We start from the raw sequence: 20,343 nt of genomic DNA, 5'->3' as shown, positions 1-20,343 counted from the left end.
AAATAGCAAAAGAGATATTTCACTAAAGAGGATATACAGATCAAAAACACCTGAAACTGTTAATATAAGCGGCCGTTAGAGAATTAAACCCACAATGAAATGCTACATATCTATAGGGATGGCTAACATGAAAAATAGTGTTAATAGCAAGTGCTGAAAAGGATGAAGTTGAAACTAAATCACTCATACATTGCTGATGAGATTGTAAAATGGTGCAACCACTATGGAAAGTAACCATGTGACCAACCACTTACACACTTGAACATTTATCTCATAGAAATAAGGACTTATTTTCACATAGAATGTATACAAGAAGGTTTACATAAGTGTTCATAGCAGCTTTATTCATAGTGTTTTCAAACTGGAAACTATTCCAAATATCCTTCAGCATGTGAATTGTTAAGCAAACCACAGCTACATCCATACCATGAAATACTATTTAACAAGTTTTATTTTTTTAATTTTTAATTTTTTTTTGTTTTTATTTTTTTAAGGAAAGCTATCGGCCAGCATTGATAACATGCAGCAACTCGACCCTCAAAGAAATTATGCTGAGTGGAAAAAAGCTCATATCAAAAAGATAAATACCACAGTATTCCATTTATGTATCATTCATCAAATAACAAAGATGAACAGATCACTTACTGCTAGGTTTAGGAATGGTAGGATTATAAAAGGGTACTAGGAAGGAATCTTGTGATGGTAAAGTTGATGGTGGGTGGTGGTTATGCAAAGCTGCACATGACAAAATTACATAGAGCAGTATACACCCAAATTAGTGCACGTGCAACTGGTGAAATCTGAAGAAGTTTTATGAATTGTACCAATGCCATCTATTGATTTGGATATTGAACTCCAGTTGTTTAAGATGTTAACCTTGGGGGAGTGTTTGGAGATAGGAAGCACAGGGCTTCCATGTACACTTATTTGCAACCTTCTATGAATCTATAATTATTTCAAAAGGAAAAGTTAAAAAAAAATGTATTCTGGGATTGGGTTGGTTATATATTCAAAGAGTACATTGATAACCTCTTTGCCAGGGGTGAATGGGACATAGTAATCTGTGATGTGCAGTGTCATCACAGTTATTTGAATTATTGCCAATAGCATCATGGAATGAAGTGCAGGTACAGGACAAGGCATTGGGAGATGAAGTGTCTGAGGCACTTAAGTCACTATGACAACAATAATTATTAAAACTCAGAGGTCACCTGTTTCTTATAGCCCTCGAGCCCATTTTGGGAATAAGAGAAAAGAGCATATGATTAAAAGAGGCACGGAGAACCAGAAGGCCTTCATGGCACCTTTGAAGGAGTCTCTCATTTCTTGGAATCACAGAGCAGGTAAGGGTGAGGAGCCTCTGGTATGACAGTCTTCTAAAGAACCCATCACTATTTGATAACAGGTTGATTATATTCAGTCTCTCTTGTCCTAGAGGTTACAATGCTTTGTCCTCACAGCGGACATATTTTGGGCGTGGATTTGCCTTCCCTGAACTCATGGCTTCTGATAGCACCACTGTTTGTAGATTCATGGATGGACTTCTCCATCACCATGGAATACCAATCCAACTTCATTTTAAGGAGATGTATTTTTTTTTTTTGTGGGGGAGGGCAGGTAAATGGGCATGTGGGCAATGGGCCTATGTCTGCAAACTCAACAAGTTTTACCATTTGGTCCATCACCCAGAAGCAGCTGGCTTATTAGGTGAAATGACCTGCTAAAGGCTGGCTATCACACAAGTGGGAGACAGCATCTTAAGAAGTTTAGGTGTTGTCCTATGGAAGCTTCACGTGCTTTAACAGAGGCCCCTTTTCCAAAGTCCTGGCCATCTGCCAAGGGGGGAACAATGGAAGTGACACATTTGTTGCTCTCTTAACCCCTAAAGGTGTTTAGGCCTTTTCTGATGATGTCTTCCCATGAATCAACAGGAGTCGTTTGGTGTCAGAAAGCTCTCTGCCCTGAGACACACAATAGAGACACTCACACCTGCTCCCTTTGCCTGCATCAGCTCTGCCTGTGCCCACATTTTGCATTTTAGCTGGGAACCAGCCATCACCAGCACCTGCCTCGTCACTGCTGGGGCCTGTAACAGGTCTCCTCACATTTGCTAGGATTGTTGCATCCTGGGATGTTTTGGCGTCTTCCAGAAGATGAGATAGCCCCACTTTGGAAAGAAGTTGAATTCCTGCTCTGTTCCTCACTCTTATTACCCTGGTTTCGATCTCCCTCATTTCTCAGAAGCCGCCTGTGTATGTATTACTCAGGGTTCTCCAGAGAAACAACCAATAGGGGTGGGGGTGTGTGGTATGTCTGTGTGTGTGGAGAGAGAGAGTAAAATAGTAGAAACAGCAAATCTATTTGCTATGAGATTTGACTCATGCTATTATGGAAGCCAAGAAATCCTGCAATATGCCATCTGCATGTTGGAGAATAAGAAAAGGCCACATGTTGGACATGGAGGTGGCGTGGCTTCCGGGAGCTCAGCTGTGATGTCCAAGAGCAGGAGATGAGTGTCCCAGCTCACGAAGGAAGAGTGGCTCTTCTAACAATTACTGTGTGTGTAGGCTTTCCTTCATGCTGTCTAGAGACTCCTCACCCTCTGGACTAAATCCAAAAGGAGGACTGTACACACAGACTGACTGACCTGTTCACATTAGTCCCAGAGCTGTTCTCTTGCAGCTCAGCAGGTAGGCGCTCTTCACTCCCTGCTCAAGGTGAGTGAGGGCTTTCAGAAGCCCTTCCACCGTCCATTCTGAGCTCACTCCTTTCCATTGTAGCACCAGCCATGCCTGAACAGAAAATAGTTTCTATTTATTGAGCGTTTACTGTTTATTACAATAGATTCTTGGGAAATTGAAACCCTCTGTCACTACCATGAGTTTTTCTTCTTAGGAGAAGCAGATGAGATGACCAGGCTGTGACCAGGGTCTATGGTTCTTAGCAAGCTTTTCAAGGATCTACGGTTTTTTCAGAAGACAGAGAACATAGAAATAATACAGTGTGTTCATATTACCTCTTTGGTGAAAAATCTGTGCTTTTTTTTTCTTTTTTCTATTGGAAAATTGTATCAAACCCTTAGTTTCTCATTGAAATTGGAGCACCACCTCCCTCCCCTTAACTTCTGTCCTGAAACAGTAAAGCGGTAAAAGCGGCCTGAAAACGAGCCCTCTTTCACCGTGGTTGGTCGTGTTGACAGAGCCTTGGTGTATTATTTTCCCATGGCTGCTTTAACCAATTGTCAAAACCATGGTGGCTTAAAAACAACAAATTTATTCTCTCACAGTTTTGGAGGCCAGAAATTCAAGATGAAAGTGTCATCAGGGCCACAAGAACTTATTCTTTTATAGCAAGAAACAGAGCTGTGCTTCAAGCTCAGAAGTTGGAGGTTGCAGTGAGCTATTGTGCCACTGCACCCCAGCCTGGGTGACAGAGGGAGACTGTTTCTAAAACATTTAAAAATAAATAAATAAATAAGAATTGCGCTTCAAGTTACCCTAAGTAAAATGTGCAATGACTCACTATAAAGACACTGGGCATGTCGGCCTGGATCCCAGGCTGCAAGCTACAGCAGCCAAGCCTGGACAGCTGAAGCAAGAGTGGATTTCAGAAGAGCTTTGGGGGCTCACAGAATGGAAGGAGATTGGAGAGCTTGGCTTGGGCTATGAACAGGAATTGGACAGCAGGCACCATACCTGTGATTTTTAGTCCTACATCGAAAAAGTCTGGTCATTTCCTGCCACACAGCAGCTGCCATGTCTGACTTCCTGAAGCTCAAGGACTTGTTTCAAGTGTTAGGAGAGGGCATCCAACTGTCTGAGCCTGGGCCACACTGCCCAGTGACCCAGAGAGGGAGGCCCTAGCTCTGAAGCTTCCAGAAAAAAGGCAGGCACTTCTGCCCCTCAAGACTACTCATGAGGGGTGGGAAAATGATGTTTTAGGAAGGGGGAGATTAGAAGCTGGAAGCCAAAAATGGCAGATATCCACCACAAGTGCCATCTCAGCACTCACAGGCAGGGAGACTCGAGGAATGAGAGCCAGGAACAACCAGAAGGGTCTCTTTCTTGGTCTCCTTTTCCCCACCTCGCCCCCTACACGTGATTTCCTTGACTGTGGAACTTTCTCACTTCTCCATGCACGGGGCCTCTTCTGACCCTCCCATTTTATTCATCTCTGCTTCAGTCATACAGAAGCTATCTTCTCTCAGTCCCAATTCCAAATTATTGGGAGAGAGAATCTGATTGATTCAGGTTGGGTAGTCTCAGAGAAAGTGGTTCTTTTAAATAGAGAAGACACCCCAAACATGTCCTGCAATTGAGGAATAAAATTTGGGGGCAGACATGCTCACTAGAGGTTTATTTCTGCAGAGACTGGGCTGTGCAGAAAAAATTTGAAGACATCCTTCTGTATGAATAAAGTAGTGCAGTTGTGACAAAGGTGTTTAACTTATAAGGAAGACTGGTGCTTTTCAAATCACTGTAGCCACATCATATTTGCAAGCAGCAAGCCCCTTCTTAACGTACAATTTTAGCTCTGCCACAGAGCAGGTTCATGTTACTTTATACATCTGAACAGAGCCAAACTGTACTTCCTTAAGAATAGACCATTATTTGGGCTTTCCCTACATCAACAGGACCGACCTCCTACCCTTCTTCCCAATGCAGTTAAATTTTACTCCCTCTTTGGTATCTTTCTCTAAAACTTAAATCTGAAAAATGCTTGCCACAGACAAGGTACCTATAAATGTTGCAGAATGAATGAATGAATGAATGAGTCAATCAATCAATAACTTCATCTAAGCCAAAGCTGTCTTCTCCAGCAACACATAATGGCTGAGTTCTGTAGTGGGAAACTTGATTACTTCACCTGCTCTTGCAGAATTTCCTTTCTTCTTCCTCCTAGCTTTGCCTTACTTTGTGCCATCCCCCTTTTCACAACCTTGGTCCAAAACAACTGTCACCTTGACTCCCCGCCATGGCTTTTAACTCTTCACTTCCACTCTGATCCCTTGCACTCTATTCTCTAAAAGGCAGCCAAAGGGAGCTTTTGAGAAGTAAATCAGATCCTGCCACTCCTCTGGACTTAGCAGGCCTCAGGCAGCTTCCCCCAGGCCCTGAGCTTCCCCTAGGTCTTCCAGCCTGCCTGCCCCATTCCACAACCTCTTAATCTACACTCCTCTCCTCCCATGACCTTGACACAGAGCGCTTCCTTCTTTCTCTCTGGAACACTCTCTTCCTTGCCCCAACCTCAGTCCTGCCCAGTGAACTAGCTGGCCTTCAGATCACATCTCAAATAGCTCTCACTGTCCTGGGCACTTGCTTGTTGAGGGCTCCCTGCTCTCTGTTCTCACAATCCCACATTTTCTGTCTTTTATGGCACTTACAGATTTGTAATGGTGAGTGACTGATGTGATTATTCCATAAGTGTCAGTTTCCCTCACTGAAGTAGAAGCTCTTTGAGGTCAGGGACTGTACCCATTTGCTAGGGCTGTCGTAACAAAATACCACAGACTGGGGGGGCTTATAGAAAAGAAATCTATTTCTCACAGTTCTAGAGGCTTGTAAGTCCAAGATGAAGGTGTAGTCAGCAGGCTTGGTTTCTTCTGAGTCCTCTCTTCTTGGCTTGCAGATGGCAGCCTTTTCCCTGTGTCCTCACATGGCCTTTTCTCTGTGTGTATGCATCCCTGGTTTATCTTGTATACAAATTTCCTCTTTTTATAAGAGCACTGGTCAGAATGACCTCTCTTTAACTTGTTTACCTCTTTAAAGGCTCTAAGTAGAGTCACATTCCAAGATACTGGCGGTTGCCTTTCACATAGAAATTTCAAGGGGACCCAATTCAGCCCATAACATGGACTGTGTCACTTCTGCTCGCCACTGTGTCCCCCACCCGGGACAGTGCCATGCCTGACTTGTCTTAGGACTTGATACATTCCCATTAAATGAATGATTTCATTTCAACTCTCCCTTTCCTATTCCTCTCCCCACCATACATTGTGCTAGAGGCAAAGAAAAGAAGTCGTAGATGGCTACAGAAGGACCCTAAGTGAACACAGGAAATGTCTGCTACGCTAATCTTGAAATTACAGACCTTTTGGGAGAGTGTTGCTCTCTTCTAGTATTCCCTATGGGGAAAAATCAGCCACCTGTCAGCGGCCAGCCCATCCTGCCCTGCTGTGTGTCTACTGTCCCCATGGGCTGCTGTGGGAGTTTTGCTGACAGCTGCACACCCATCCAACTGGCCCTCTTTGGAAGGTGAGTCACAGGCTGCAGGGAGTGTGGATCTACATATCTGTAGGAAGGCAGTTTAGCAATAGGTACTAGAACCTAAAAAACGTCATATCCTATGACCTTAGAATTCCAAAGCTAGGAATCTAATCTGAGGAACCAGCAGGGGCAGGGTGGGGGTGGGGACTAAGATGAGTTGATATCTATTTAAAAAAAAAAAAAAAAAAAACCAACCTCCTTTTCACTATTATAATAGTAAGAATCTGGGGAGAGCCTAAATGTGAAACAAGAGAAAGTTTGTGAATCTAGTACATTTAGATGACAGACAATTATGTAGCTACTGAAAATATTGTTTATGAAAAAATTTTAACGATGCAAGATGTTACATGAAAACGTGGGACACAGGCTACATTCTACGCTCAGATATATAATAAATACTGCAATTTACATGTGTATGTACATTCAGCGGGGAAAGCCTGGGCTGGCAAATACCCAAATGTTAATAGACAATTTTTTTCAGAACCAGAGATTTTTTTTTTTTTTTTTTTTTTTTTTGAGACGGAGTCTTGCTCTGTCGCCAGGCTGGACACAGTGGTGCTGTCTCCGCTCCCTGCAACCTCCGCCTCCCAGGTCCTGGTTCAAGCAATTCTCTCTGCCTCAGCCTCCGGAATAACTGGATTACACGCGCCACCATGCCCAGCTAATTTTTGTATTTTTAGTAGAGATGGGGTTCCACCATGTTGGCCAGGCTGGTCTTGAACCCCTGACCTTGTGATCCACCCGCCTCGGCCTCCCAAAGTGCTGGGATTACAGGCGTGAGCCACCGCGCCCGGCCTATGTCTTGCTTTTAAAGCTAGAAAAGGGAGGCAAAGTTTTTAAGGCAGCCGCCTCGCTTGTCAATGAAATTCTCAGCTCCAGGATTCTGTTAGGGAAAGAGCCTCCCCAGGATCCCCTGTCCTACCCCGGGCGGTCGGGTTGGCTTCTGGAGAGACCGCTCAAATCCCCGAGGCGGAAGGAGGCAACCGATTTGGTGCAGCGCTCAAACAGAGGTGGTTGGAAGCTCAGGGGAGGAGCCGAGCCTTTCTCCAGTCGAGGAGCGAGATCTGGGCTATGCTGGGCGTTCGGAGCCCCGGTCCAGCCTCCGGCCATTGCGGCCGCCGCCCAGCCAGGTGCAAAATGCCGTGTCATGGGCCGCAGCCGGGGCATTAGATTACAGCTCAACGGAGCCCGGGAAGGGCGGCGGGGGTGGAAGACGAGCAGAAACCCCTGTTCTCGGAACGCCGGCTGTCGAGCGGGGTGAGCGCAGCCGGGGCGGGGACCCAGCCTAACCCACTGGTGCAGCCAGGGGGTAGCCAGTTCCATTTAAGAGCAGCAGCTCTGAGCCAGGAGCCGGAGATCGCAGCTGGCCTCGCCCAGCCAGCCCTTTCCAGTGAGGGGACCCACGAGCGGCGCCTCAGCCCTCCCGACCTTTCTGAGCCCTCTTTGCGCCCTGGGCGCACGGGGCCCTACACGCGCCAGACAATGCTGAGGGTCTTCATCCTCTATGCCGAGAACGTCCGCACACCGGACACCGACATCAGCGATGCCTACTGCTCCGCGGTGTTTGCAGGTAGGAGGGGCCGGCCAGGGGTTCGGGATGGGGTTCGGGGAGGGGACCCCGCGGCTCTCAACCCTGGAGAGCACCTGGAGCTGAGGGACAGGAGACTTTCTGGCCCCGCTAGACTGACGTTGACGGTTGCCACGACACAGGTCTGCAGAGGGCGACTCAGGGAAACTGAGGCTGGAAGGAGAGAAGTGCCTGACCAGCACTTCTCCTGGAAGCTAGGCCCGGGTTGGCACTGAGGTGGGCCAGGAAGGTGGGACCAGCATCTCTCCTCTCACCTTTTCGGGATCTCTGAAAAGAGGTCTTTTCGGTTTCAGGCAGCGAAGCGCTGTACCGCAGGGCTCTCCTCCTTCTTCCCCCAAGGCCTGGTCCCAGGCCTATTTATAACCCAGCTCTCCCCCACTCCCCACCCCGGCCTGCGCCTGGCTGCTTTCTGGCCCTTTGCTCTCTCTCAGAGGCTGGCCTGGCAGGCTGGTAACCACTGGGGGTGGAGGCACCGCCCAGTCCTTTAGGGACCCTACCCTTGCTTTGGGCATAGGATGGGGGAATTTAGCAGCTGGGAATAGCTGTCACAATACCAATCTTTAGATACTTTCTCTGCCCCCAACCCCTGCCCCCAGCGGACCCGTGGGTGGAGGGAGGTGGGGCAGTATCTGGTTTCTATCATCAGAGTGAGGCCTCCTTGATTGAGCAGGGAAGGCACTCCCCTATCAGATTGGGACCTCCCACAGGAGAGCTTCCAAGAGACGACTTTTCCTCCAGGAGCTGAGGGCTGGAGCCTGTCTGCTCCCCAGAAACCCTTCAGGACCAAGCCAGAGCTAGGGTCTACACAGCTGAGTCTTCAGGCTTGGAACCATACTGGGGAAGAAGAACTAGGGGGAAAGAGTGTGAACCTCCCACCAAGCCTGTGGCTTTTCCTTTCAGCCTTCACTACCTGCCATTCCCCTTCTTCCCAGAGATCTGACTTCTACTCTAGTTAGTCTCTGGCCACTCAGCACAGACATTCCCTTTCAGTTTCACAAGCTCCTGGATACACCAGTTCACAGACTCATCTGCACATATGCTCCTAGGCACAGGCACATCCTGGAGCGTGTGGGACACCTGTGATGTGCCAAGGACTAGAAGCTCCAAAAGCACAGGCCTGTGTTCACCACAGCATGTGCAGTGGGTCATTTCATGAGTGCCCACTCCTGGGTGTGAGATTCAGGGGTTCCGTATTTGTTGGACCAGGGTGGAGCTCCAGGAGGAGTTGGTGAACATTCCTGGTATCTGGAGAGCAGTGTGCACCAAAAGCAGGGCCACAGGGGCAGTGGTGGCACTGCAGCTGTGCTTTTCTCCTAACACACTGCTGTGACCTGCTCTCAATCCGTTTCCCACCGTGGCCTCCAGAAATGAGCTTTATCCAGGTGTTTCCAGCAGGCAGGACATGCGGGTCTTTCATGCTTCCTCTCTGCATCCTCAGCTCTGGGCAGGCCAGGTCAGTGGCCCTGTTTAGCAGCCTGGCAGAGGGCTCTGGGTTCCTGTTGCACAACTCTCAAGGGGGCACCATTCATACTGTAAAAAGCCCCTTGGCAGAGGGGAGGGAGGCCAGGCACTCTGTGGGTGAAGCAGCCTCCTCTCACCCCAGCACCTCTTCCCCATTTACAGCCCCTGAACCTGGGGGCTGAGTAGGCTTTGTGAGTGGTGCCCTCCCCAGGTACACAAATGTACACTCATCTGCAGCAGCCCCTGCTGTCACGGGATTTGTCTCTGGTTTCCACTCAGTCTGAACCAGATTTTCTTCCGCCTTCCCTGACCACATGCCCCCTCTGCACCCCATGCACTCAATACACTAGGCTCCTGCCTCGTGGTCCCTTGCCCAGGCTAGGCTAAGACCTCTGGCTGGAGAAAGGAAATAATGAATAACGAATGGCCGGCACTTTCTAACCCCAGAAGTGCAGGAAGTGCTGCTGGTGTGGCTTCTCTTCTGTTGTTATTTCAGCCCCAAGGGCCTGTGTGTGGAGCAATTCCCCCCATCCTGCCTCCTCCCATTTACACATCCCTGGCTAAACCCTTTCCCCACTCCCCACCTGCCGTTTGCCTGTTGCCTGGCTCTTTGGGGTTGGCTCCCCGTTTCCAGGGCCCAGAGCACACAGCTTACCTTGGGGAAAGGAAATACATTTTCTGTACCAATCTGTCATGAGTCCCTGAGCCTGGGAAGAGACTGGCTGGATCCCCGACCCCAAGTCATCACTGAAACTGCCAGGCAGTCCTGGGGAATGCAGTCCCTCCCCTCCCCCACCCCCTGGCCACGTTTCACCTCTTGCATTAGCCAAGCTCCTGACCCATGTCCAAATTTGGCCTCTGTGCTGTTCAGGCCCGCTCACTGTCTTTCTCCCTGGCAGGGTCAGGTTGGTGAATGATTACACAGAAGACTTCGGTATCAGGGATGCAGCTCAAAGCAAAACGCTAGTCTGAGAAGCTTTCCCTCTCCAGATGGCCTGGGTCTGCTCTTCCCAGACTCCTTATCTGTTGTCCCATAAAGGCCCTCCTTTGGTTACATGATTATAATACCTGGTAGTCACACTTCGCAGCCCCTTTGTGCATGCATACATTCATTTCAAGCTCACAGAAGCTTTGTGAGGCCAAAGGGCAGGGATATTATCCCCCCTTAAAGACAAGGATATTAGCCCAGAGAAGTATAGGAGCCTGGCCAAGGTCACATAGTGGCCACAGCGTCCCCACCCCCAACCCCTCATCAGTGCCCTCTGTTGTTCTCAGCATCCTTGGCATATGAATAAGAAAGTGCTGTGGAGAGCATACCATGTGCTGCCCACATCCAGGGCACCAGGGAACTTGGACCTGAGGCAGCTAGGGAGGGCAGTGCCTGGGGTCCCCAGCAAGGGCTGAGTCAGAGTAGGGGAGTGCAGGGCTGCAGGAGCACAGTGTGAGACAAATGACCCAAAGATGGAGGATTCTGGGGTTTCAAATGCATGTACCTCACAAAAAGAGAGAAGGAACATTTGGTAAGCACAGAAGCATGCCATTGTCAGATGGTGTTTCTTTAAAAATTCCACCAACAGTCGGATGAAAGAGATCTATTGAACTAACACCATGGTTATTGTATGGCAATGCTGTTCTAACTAGAACATTAATATAAGCTACATCATGGCCCAGTTACAGTTTGTAACAGGCACTTACATGTAGACACATACACCTCAATCCTCTTAGCAAGCTCTCATCACTTCCATTCTACAGATAAGGAAACTGAGGCATGAAGAGGTTACGTAAGTTGCCTGAGGTTACACACTGCTAAGTAGTGGGGTTCAAGTCTAAGTATCTGGCTCCTGAGGCCCCACAATATCCCCAGCTTTAACCACTCTGCTATCTACTTCTGGCTTTAGCTTGGATTTACCAAAGACAAGCAAGAAAAGGTGAAGGGGTAGGACTTGAACCCAGGCCTGGCTGAGCCCCTGCTGCCCGCCTCGGCCTGCACGTTGACTCCACATCCTGCCACACCACGCACATGGTCCTTACCTTACTGCTGCTCACTCACCCAGGCACAGACATCCTCAGCCCTCATGCTCTGGTCTTGCAGATGCTTTCTTCTCTCAGGGGGCCCCTGCCCTCTGCCTCACCCTTTCTGTATCTGATGGGACCAGTCGGTCACCAGTCGGTGCAGGATGCTCCCTCCAGGCAGTGCCTTCATTCCAGGCCAGCTCACAGCTCTGACAGGGCTATGGTGGCTGCCTAGGATCTGATAAGCCAAGGGCGAGGGCAATGGTCACATGACACTGAGGTGCTCAAGCTGTGGTGGGTGTGGCAGATGCCCTGGGGCTTCCATAGAGGGGACCATGTAATGGTGGATCTCAAGCCTAGCCAGTCCAGGAGAAAGTAAAAGTTGGGTGGGGGTCCCGGAAGTGCAGATAGCTGGCATCCTGAGTCACAATCCAGGGGGACAACAGCATCGAACAAGAGGGAGAGGACTGGCTGCATCTGAACTCGGGACCCCAGGTCTGCCACTTTCTGGCTGTGTGGCTTTGGGCAACTCACTTAACCGCTGTATGTCAGTTTTCTTATCTGTAAAGTGTTATATCTGCTTTGGAGGAATAGGATGTACCTGCTTTGGAGGAATGATTCTGGAGAGTTTATGTGTTAGTCCATATAAAGCACTTTGAACAGTCTGGCAAGCAATAAATACTAACTATAAAAATAATTATTCCATATAATGAAACATTTATAATAATCATTATTGTTAACATGTATTGTACATGTACTAAGAAATCATTGTACACATCCAGGAAGGCTTTCAATGTCTTTTTTGCTTGATCAATTCTGTCTTCAGCTTTGTTTGTCCATCCACTGTCCTGCCAGGCTGTACATAACTGGCCGAGTGGTGGGTGGCCTTCCGTCTGCCCCCAGGGACACTGGGCCTGTCTTCTCTGGCTGTGCCTCATAGAGCAGCCCCTTCTGATGTGAAGGCATTTGGCCACCTGCCTGATGGCTGGCCGTGGTCCTCACTGGGGTACTTTCTCCTTCCGGGAACAAGTATTCCTCTGGTGACTCCCCAGCAGCCCACAAACCTCTTCGGTCCCTCTCCCCAGGCCAAACTCACTTTCTTTCTCTACTTCCTGCATCCTAGTCTGTTTCTAGATTGGTTCACTAGCATGGGACATCCGCAGAGAAAGCGTTCACATCTGTTGCGGATGTGCTGTGCTGCACGTGCTGTGCTGCACGTGCTGTGCTGGAGCTGCTCGTGTTTTGTTTAATCTTCCCAACACCGCTGCAAACGGCCTTCATTCTCTTGATTGCACAGAAGTGGAAATAGACATTGAAAGGTCCAATCATATGCCTCAGGTCACACTAGGAAAGGGTGGCCTGGGACAGAAGCCCAGGACTGCTTGATTGTTTCCACTATGGACAATTTCTCCCCTGACAGGCCCTAATGATGGCTGCAGCCAGAACCAGGACTGCATGTGCGTTCTACCCTCTTGGTGGACACACAGGTCCCCTGTCAATTCCAGCTGGTGGATTGGGACATCCACCAGACACATACAGCTAGTGCTCGACTTACGTCCACGATTGGTTCCGACACACCAGTCGTAACACAATTTGGTCTTAAGTTGAGTAGGCTATATGCACGCGGAGATGGTAGTGCTGCCGGAAGCTGGTCCGCACTGTCGTACGCCCAGCTGGGCAACGTTTGCGCTGCCAGACGCGGAGCAGTTGTGGCTAGCGATTGTGGTTGTAAAGTCGAATGGTCGTAAGTTGCATAGGTCGTAAGTCTATCAATACCTGTATTCTTAAATGAATGTGTGAGGAGAGGGAAGAAGGCCTCATCTATACTTCTGGAAGCCTTTGGACATGGGCAAATATGCCCTGAAGGAGTTCTGTCAACTCATGTAGAATGTTCCTCTCAAGGTCAATGTCACTGAGTAGAGAGGCAAGGTTTGCCTCATGGACACCCCATGTTTAGGCCTTGGGAAAAACAAAGCACCAGCTAACATTAGGAGGATGTGGCCAGAGAGGGAGAACTGGCCCAACTCCAGCAGCAAGGAGGGGGCTTGTTAGAAGCATGCCTTCCTCTGTGGTCCGGAAGGTAGGACCACAAATAAGTGACAAGGGTCACAAACTCACATACTTTCAGAAGCCTGGCAGGTGGACTAAGATTAAGCCAGAGGGGAAATCCAGTGTGCATATTGGGTAGTGAGCTGAGGGGGCACACTTGGTCTACAGGTGCCAGATGGTCAGTGTTAGGGGGAAAATCTAGGCCCTGGTGCCACCTTCTCTGATTTTTTTTCAAGAGAAGCTGTAAATCCAGATTTATGTGGGAAAAAAATCTTCTAATGTTTTAAGGTAGAATTTTGTTATAAAACATTGTGCTGATTAGACAACATGTCTGTAGGCTGGATGTGTCCCAGGCAACACCAGTGATCGCTTCTGAGACACAGTATTTCATTCAATCCCGGAGACAGTGGGCCTGGGCTCTCCGGAGAGCAGACAGCCAGGGTCCTCTCCCTGGGGCTCATCAGTCAGAACTTATCATCAGTGACTACAGGCCGGGGCGAGTGGGAGAGCTTTAGTCCCCTCCCTTCTTACCTCTGTCAGCCCCAAAACATTGCAATAAGCATGAGACTCAGTCCTTCCTTCCAGGCTATGGCTCCTAAGCTGGCCCTATCATCGTTACAGTGGGTCTGGAGTAGTCTGGGGGTCCCAAGGAGCTGCCTTCTCCTGAAGCCTCAGGTGAGGGCTGCAGATCTAGCTGTTCGTTAGGGCTTCACACCAATGACGGGCTTCCTTCACTGGTGTGAAGTTAAGCACTAACTAACGTTGGTGTAAGCATGATGGTCTCTCCACTCACATAACAGTTGAATGCAGACAGCCCCGGCTGGTAAGACTCTGATCCACAGGCCATCCAAGACTCCAGCTCCTCCTGTTTTATTGCTCTGCTGTCTCCAGAGTTTCCATTTGACAATGCGGTCCATGATGGCACACGCCCCTGTCTGTATTCCAGCCAGAGGCAAAAGGGGAGGTGTGCCCCTTCCCTCTAATGACACAACCAGGCAGTTATATGCAGCCCTTCTGCTCGTATTCTGTTGGTCATCAGTTAGTCTCCTGGCTACATTCAGCTATGAGGGAGACTGGGAAACATTTTTATTTGGGTGACCATGTGCCCCAGTAAAGTGCTATGGAAAATTTCTATGGGTGAAGGGGAGAGCATGCATGGGGGTGTGGAGGTCAGGTCTCAGCCACGCTTTCCATTAGAACTTAATTCCTGATACATGTCCCCTTGGGAGGAAGCACTATTGAGTTACTAGGCCTCAGTATGAAGTCTGCAAGGGAACAGTCAGTTATTTGATTAGGGAGAAGTCCAGGGCAGTGAACATCAGCCAGTCCAGGAAGCTGGAGGCTGGGATGGGAAAGAGGCCTCAGGGAGTGTCCAGGGCTCAGATCACCAGCTGTTGCTTCTCTAGTTTGCAGAGCAGATGTGGGGCGACCCCTTTCCTTGGATACAAGCCAAGGGAAGGCTGAACCCCCTTGGAATGTTTCTGTGGAAATATTAGTTATACCCCCTACAGACTTCCATTTCCTGTGCTGACTCTGAAGGATTGGAGCTGTGGTAGGGTGAGGTATGACAGGAAAAAGCAAAGCCAGGAATCATTGTGACAGACAGAAAAAAAAAAAAAAAGCTTTGTAATATCCAAAATTCCCTCTAGGGGGCAGTACTATCCCCTTTGAGAACCACTGACTGAACTCACCAGAGTGCAGAACCCACACCTGGGAGCCACGTGCAGTGTCCGCTATCCCAACGCCAGGCCAGTCCTGTACTACACTCTTGGAATATCTGGGTCACTAAGACAGCCTTGGTCTCGCTCCTTGTTGACCAACTCCACAGTCTAGCTAGACATGAAACTGGTGATTACAGGAATAGTTATTCCTGACCATTATAATGCGTGCTAAGAAGGAAGAGCGCTGCTGTGTAGTCATTGCCAGAGGGACCCACCCAGACCGCAGGATATCAGGGATGGCTTTCGTGGGGAGCTGATCTTTAAGCTGAGGCCTAAAGTATGAATAGGGTGGTTCTGCAAAGAAAGAGAAGAAGGCAGTTGGAGGCAGAGAGGACAGCTGACCTCAGAGCTGGGAGGGAGCTTGGCATGTTCTAGAAACTGAGGAGGGACTGAAGCTGGAGTCTGGAGAGTGAGAGGGGGAATGGCCTTGCCCCTTGGCCCAAGGAAATGAACCTGGGCTACATCCCAAGAGCACAGGAGGCCTTCGGATAACCCCCCAAGAGGTTTTCAGCAGGAGAGTGACCTGATCACATTTGTTTTAAGAATACCTGGCTGCAGTGTGGATAATGGACCAGATATAGCCAGAGTGATGATAAGCAACCAGCTATGAGGCACATTCAGTGGCCTGGATGGGAGAGGGTGGTGGGAAGACTTGCTGGAGTCACTTGGATGCTGTGGGCACATAGATAGTACCAAAGTCACGAGTGTCTGTAACAAGGATTTAGGCTGCAAGCAACTGAAATTCTGGCTCAAACAGACTTAAATGATCAGAGCGGCAAGGTTTGTTTGCCTTCTGGACACCCCATGTTTAAGCCTTGGGAAAATCAATTTATTAAATGATAAATATTATTAAGGGGATCAGCTCACTTAACTGGTGTCCAGGGACCCAGTGAGCTCTGGGCACACAGACCATACAACAGTGTCACAGGATCCTTAGGGTGTTGCTTTTCCAGCTAGAAACCTTTGTGGCAGGTGGCACCTTTGCCTGAGTTTTGCTTGGGCCCACTGTGCTCGTTTCACCCACTCAGCCTGGCAGGCTGTGCTCAGCTCACAGTACCTGCTGGATCCCACATCTACCAAGGGTGAGCCAGGCACCCGGCAGCAAGGGGTGTGTGAGTGAGTGCAGGGTCTGGCCCCGGTGAGCACGGGCGTGCCAGCTGTGGTGGGACAGGCAGCTCCAGGTGCTGGTACAGGCTCTGTGGAGGCTGCGACTGGACCAGGCATACTGCAAGCCGCTTCCACTGCGGCCACCGGGGAATGCAGTGGTGCCTGGAAACTTGGAGGCACCAGGAACTTCAGAGCCCCAAAGAGAGTGCCACAGCCATGACTCGAAGGGCCCCTAGGTCTGGGCTCCCTGAAGGGCTGCAGCTTCTCTCTCCTTCTTGTCACCTGCAAAGTGGCAAGTGGGGTTGGGGGATGGGTTCTTTCAGCCTTGTTTGTGTTACAGCTCTTTTAGTCCTGCTGTCCAGCAGGTCCTGAGTTCTTGTCCTGTGTCCAGGAAGAATGAGATACATAGACAACTGGAAGGTGAGCGAAGTAGAGAGAGCTTCACTGAGTGACGGAACAGCTCTCAGGAGACCCTAAATGGGGTAGCTCCTTTCCACAGGCAGGTCCTCCTGATGTGTGTGCAGCTGTCAGCAGACAGGAGATGTGCAGAGGGCAGCTCCTCTCCACAGGCAGGTCTCCCCGATGGGTGGAGGAGACCCGACCCAGAGTGGGTAGCTCCTTCCTGTACCTGGTAGTCCCAACATCTGTCTGAGTCTGGCTGAGTCCCAGGTTTTTATGGGCTCAGAAGGGAGAACGTGTGTGCTGTTTGGTCCATGGGCAGCCAGGAGTGGGCTGAGGGGGAAAGCACGGTAAGTTCTCACTCTGGGCTGAGGACTCCACCTGGAACTGGCAGCCCAGCCCCCAGGCTTCAGGCCATCCCTGGCTTGAAGGTGGGGTTTCACTGGGGATCTGCCCCTTTCTGCCCAGGAGCCAGTCTGCCTCCTACTGCCATCAACATGCCATCTAGGGCACCCAGGCTGTTTGTGCAGAGGGGTGCTTGCAGGTCTGGGCTGAGCTGCCTCTCAGCTTCCCTCCTGATCTTGTCAGTGCCCAAAGTCTGGAGGGGGTTAAGGTGACAGGGGGCTGGTGTGTCAGTGACACCCCTAGCATGCACACACCTGGCTAGTTTGGGACAACACCTGGGCTTGACCACAACTTTGCTCCACCCTGGAGTGGGTCCCTGGGGTGGGTGAGGCCAGAAATGGGGAGAAGGGACTTTTGAGCCTTCAGGCTTCCCGGGCCCCTGAGCGTGCAGGAATGCCTGGGTCTGGGGCCGCAGCAGAGTGGCTGCAGCTGTGCCTAGGGGAGCTTAGGGCTTCTGCCCTGCTGACTTGGTGGGGCAGTGGGGCTCCCACCTGTTCCTGGCCCCCACTGGCTCTACAGAGTGCACAACCCTGGCAACCTCTCCACTGCAGTCTGGTCTTGGCATCAGCTGATCCAGATGGGCCGCTGCTGCCATCAACTCTGTAGTATTGTCCTGCACTCAGGTGGGCTCCATTTTTCTCTCTGGTCTGCCATCCATGATGTCTGCTGTGTCCTCGACTGGTCAGCAATTGGATCTATAAGCCTCCTTATGCGCACGAAGCAGGAGAGGGAGTTAGGCTTCTCTATTCATGGCATATAAATCTGTCTCTCTAGGGGAACAACTTAAGACACATGCCTCTTGCTAGACCAATAGCCACGGCCAAGAAATGTGCTCAGATAGAGTGGGATCCATCCTGGAGCAAAGGCATAACTGAGCAGTCAGGTTCTGCTAGGAGGGAAGAGGGTCTGGATTGATGTTGAGGGAAGCAACTGTCCACCTCATCTTGAGAGGAGATGAGAAGGGTAGGCTTAGGAGGAAGGGGAGAAGGTCCACGCAGCTAGAGAAGGTGCTGTGATGAGAATGGCCTCTTTCCTTTTCCCCATGTTGGCCCAGGTCCATCCTTTATGGGCCTTCACTTCTCCATGGGAGCACTTCCCATGGTGCCTATAGATGTGGTTGCCACCCTCTGTGGTCCCTGCCTCCTGACCTGGAGCTCCCTCAGGGCAGGGATGTAACATTCCCAGTAAGTCAGAGGTGATGGTTGAATGTTTATTCTTTCAGCCTATCATTTAGAAAGAATATATGGAGAATGTGCTTTGCACCAGGTGCTGTTTCAGGCACCGAGGAAACAGCAGTGGACAAAACTGACAAAACCCCCTGCCTCCTTGGAGCGGACAGTCTGATGGGGAAGACTTCCTCAGCTTCCCTGCTGAGCTTGTGAGCACCCAAAGGCTGGAGGGGGTTGAGGCGGCAGGGCACTAGCATGTCAGTGCCAGCCCAAGCGGGCACACACCTGACTGGGTTTCGCCAGCACCTGGACTTGACCACAGCTTTGCTCCACCCTGGAGTGGGCACCTGGAGTTGGGGGAGGCCAGAGAGAGGGATAAGGCCCTTCTGAGCCTGCAGCTTCCCGGGCCCCCGCGAGTGCAGGGATGCCTGGGTCTGGGGCTGCAGAAAACGAGTAAGATACATATGCTACACAGTGATTGGTGCTAAAGAAAAAGCCTGAAAGGGAGATGAAAGAGGGAAAGTTGTGATTTTCAGTTGTGTGGCCAGTTTGGTCCCATTGGAGTGGATATCTGACGGAAGGGAAGACATGCCACAGGGCTGCCCCCGGGGAGAGGCAGGGACACCATTAGTCCATGCTGGGGTGCAGGGCCTCAGCCATAGGAGAAATTCCAGGGTCCTGCAGGGCTGGAACCTACTTCCCCACCCCTTCCAGGACCCTTCCCTGGAGAATGTCACCTCCCATTCCCAGCATCCTCCAGGGCTGGGGCAAAAGTTAAGAGCAGGTAGAGCCAGGCCTGCCTTCCCCTATGGTAGAACTAGCAGGCCCCCGGGGCCTAGGAGCCCTTAGGAACACGAGGAGAAGAGACAGGGGAAAAGGCCCGGCCCTCTGAGATGGAGAGGCAGGTTGGGGCTGGAAGACAGGGGTGTGGCTCAGAGGAGCCCCGGGGTGGATGACCCAGCTACCACCCAGTGGGAAAAAACAGCTGGTGGAGACCCCAGGGAGGCACTAGCCTGGCCTGTGTGGGGAACAGCTGGAAGGCTAGCAAGCTTGAAGAAGCATGGGTCTTGGGGAGAGTGGCTGGAGAGGAGGTCAGTGAGGCCAGGCAGGGCTTTGAAGGTCATATAAGACCTTTGAGTTTTGTGCTGAGTGAAATGGGAGCCATTGGAAGACTTTGAGTAAAACCAGGTCACAAGAATTAGATTAAGGATAGACCGTGGGGGCAAAGGCAGAGCAGGAGACGTGTAGGGAGTCTAGGGAGTCGATTGAAATAACTCAGGCAAGAGATGACAGTTCCTCTGGGGTCAGTTAAAATGAAGATGGTGAGATATGGTGGGATGTTGGACGTATTTTGAAGGCGAGTGGGTTGAAAGTGTGATTGGGTGGGTTCAACAGAGAATGACGAGGGAGATTGGAGACAGAAAGTATGGACAGCTCCTTCAAAGGGTATTGTTGTGAAAAGAGAGAAATGGCCAGTATCTGAAGGGGATGTGGGGTCAAGCGTGTGCTTTCTTGAGAACATAACCCTCGCTCGTGCGCTGATGGAATGATCCGGTAAACAGGGGAACTCGGTAAGGCAAGAGAGCGAGAGATCACTGCAGTCTCACCACTGAATGGGCAAGAGGGGATGGGGTCTATGCCCAGGTGTCCGGTTGGTCTCAATGGGGTGCATGGGTGATTCATTCTTAAGAACAGGAGAGAACTCACAGGATTTGGGCACAGATGCCGAGGGGTTTAGAAGGAGCCTGGGAGCCTGAGGAAGTTCTCTGCTCTGTGAAGAGGAAGCAAACTGAGAGTGGGGATGGGCAATGGGGTATTCTAGGGGGATCCGGGAGAGAGGGAGACAGGACGTGTAGTATATTGCCCCAAGCAAGCAGTGAGGGCTTACTTGGGTTAGGGGTCGTGGCTACGCAGGGCACTGCGCAGGCTGGCTGTGTTACTCTCCAACACATCAATGCTTGGGGGCAGGTGTGGAGGAGGCCGAGCTGGATTTACCAGGGGTACGGTTTAGCCATGCAAGAACGCTGTATCCCTCAAAATAAGAGAAGGGAAAGGGAGTTGAGATTTTGCGCAGCCGTGCATTTAGGCTGAGTGAGCAGGTTACTTGGGCGGTGGGAAGACAGTGCCCTGACCGGGGCTAGGAGCTGAAGTGCTGGGGGATAGAG

General features: G+C 50.4%; 1 protein-coding gene across 10 annotated transcripts in view; it reads left to right on the top strand.

The window, feature by feature from the left end:
- Positions 1 to 7,049: 7,049 nt before the first annotated feature.
- Positions 7,050 to 20,343, top strand: part of DYSF (dysferlin) — a 231,859-nt gene continuing 218,565 nt past the window's right edge. For 7 of the 10 annotated variants that reach the window (XM_017521989.2, XM_017521985.2, XM_017521987.2 and 4 more), the window contains exon 1: positions 7,316 to 7,836. In XM_017521989.2, coding sequence (XP_017377478.1) covers positions 7,749 to 7,836 — 88 coding nt within the window. In that variant the 5' untranslated portion in view covers positions 7,316 to 7,748. Of the gene's footprint in view, positions 7,837 to 20,343 lie in introns of all 10 variants that reach the window. The other 3 variants (XM_037736135.1, XM_037736134.1, XM_037736130.1) reach the window with 2 other exon arrangements.

This window comes from Cebus imitator, unplaced genomic scaffold (assembly GCF_001604975.1).
Source record: "Cebus imitator isolate Cc_AM_T3 unplaced genomic scaffold, Cebus_imitator-1.0 Scaffold23, whole genome shotgun sequence".
Classification (NCBI taxonomy): domain Eukaryota; kingdom Metazoa; phylum Chordata; class Mammalia; order Primates; family Cebidae; genus Cebus; species Cebus imitator.
Note: the sequence above shows the minus strand (reverse complement) of the source record. Positions and strands in the feature narration are given on the sequence as shown.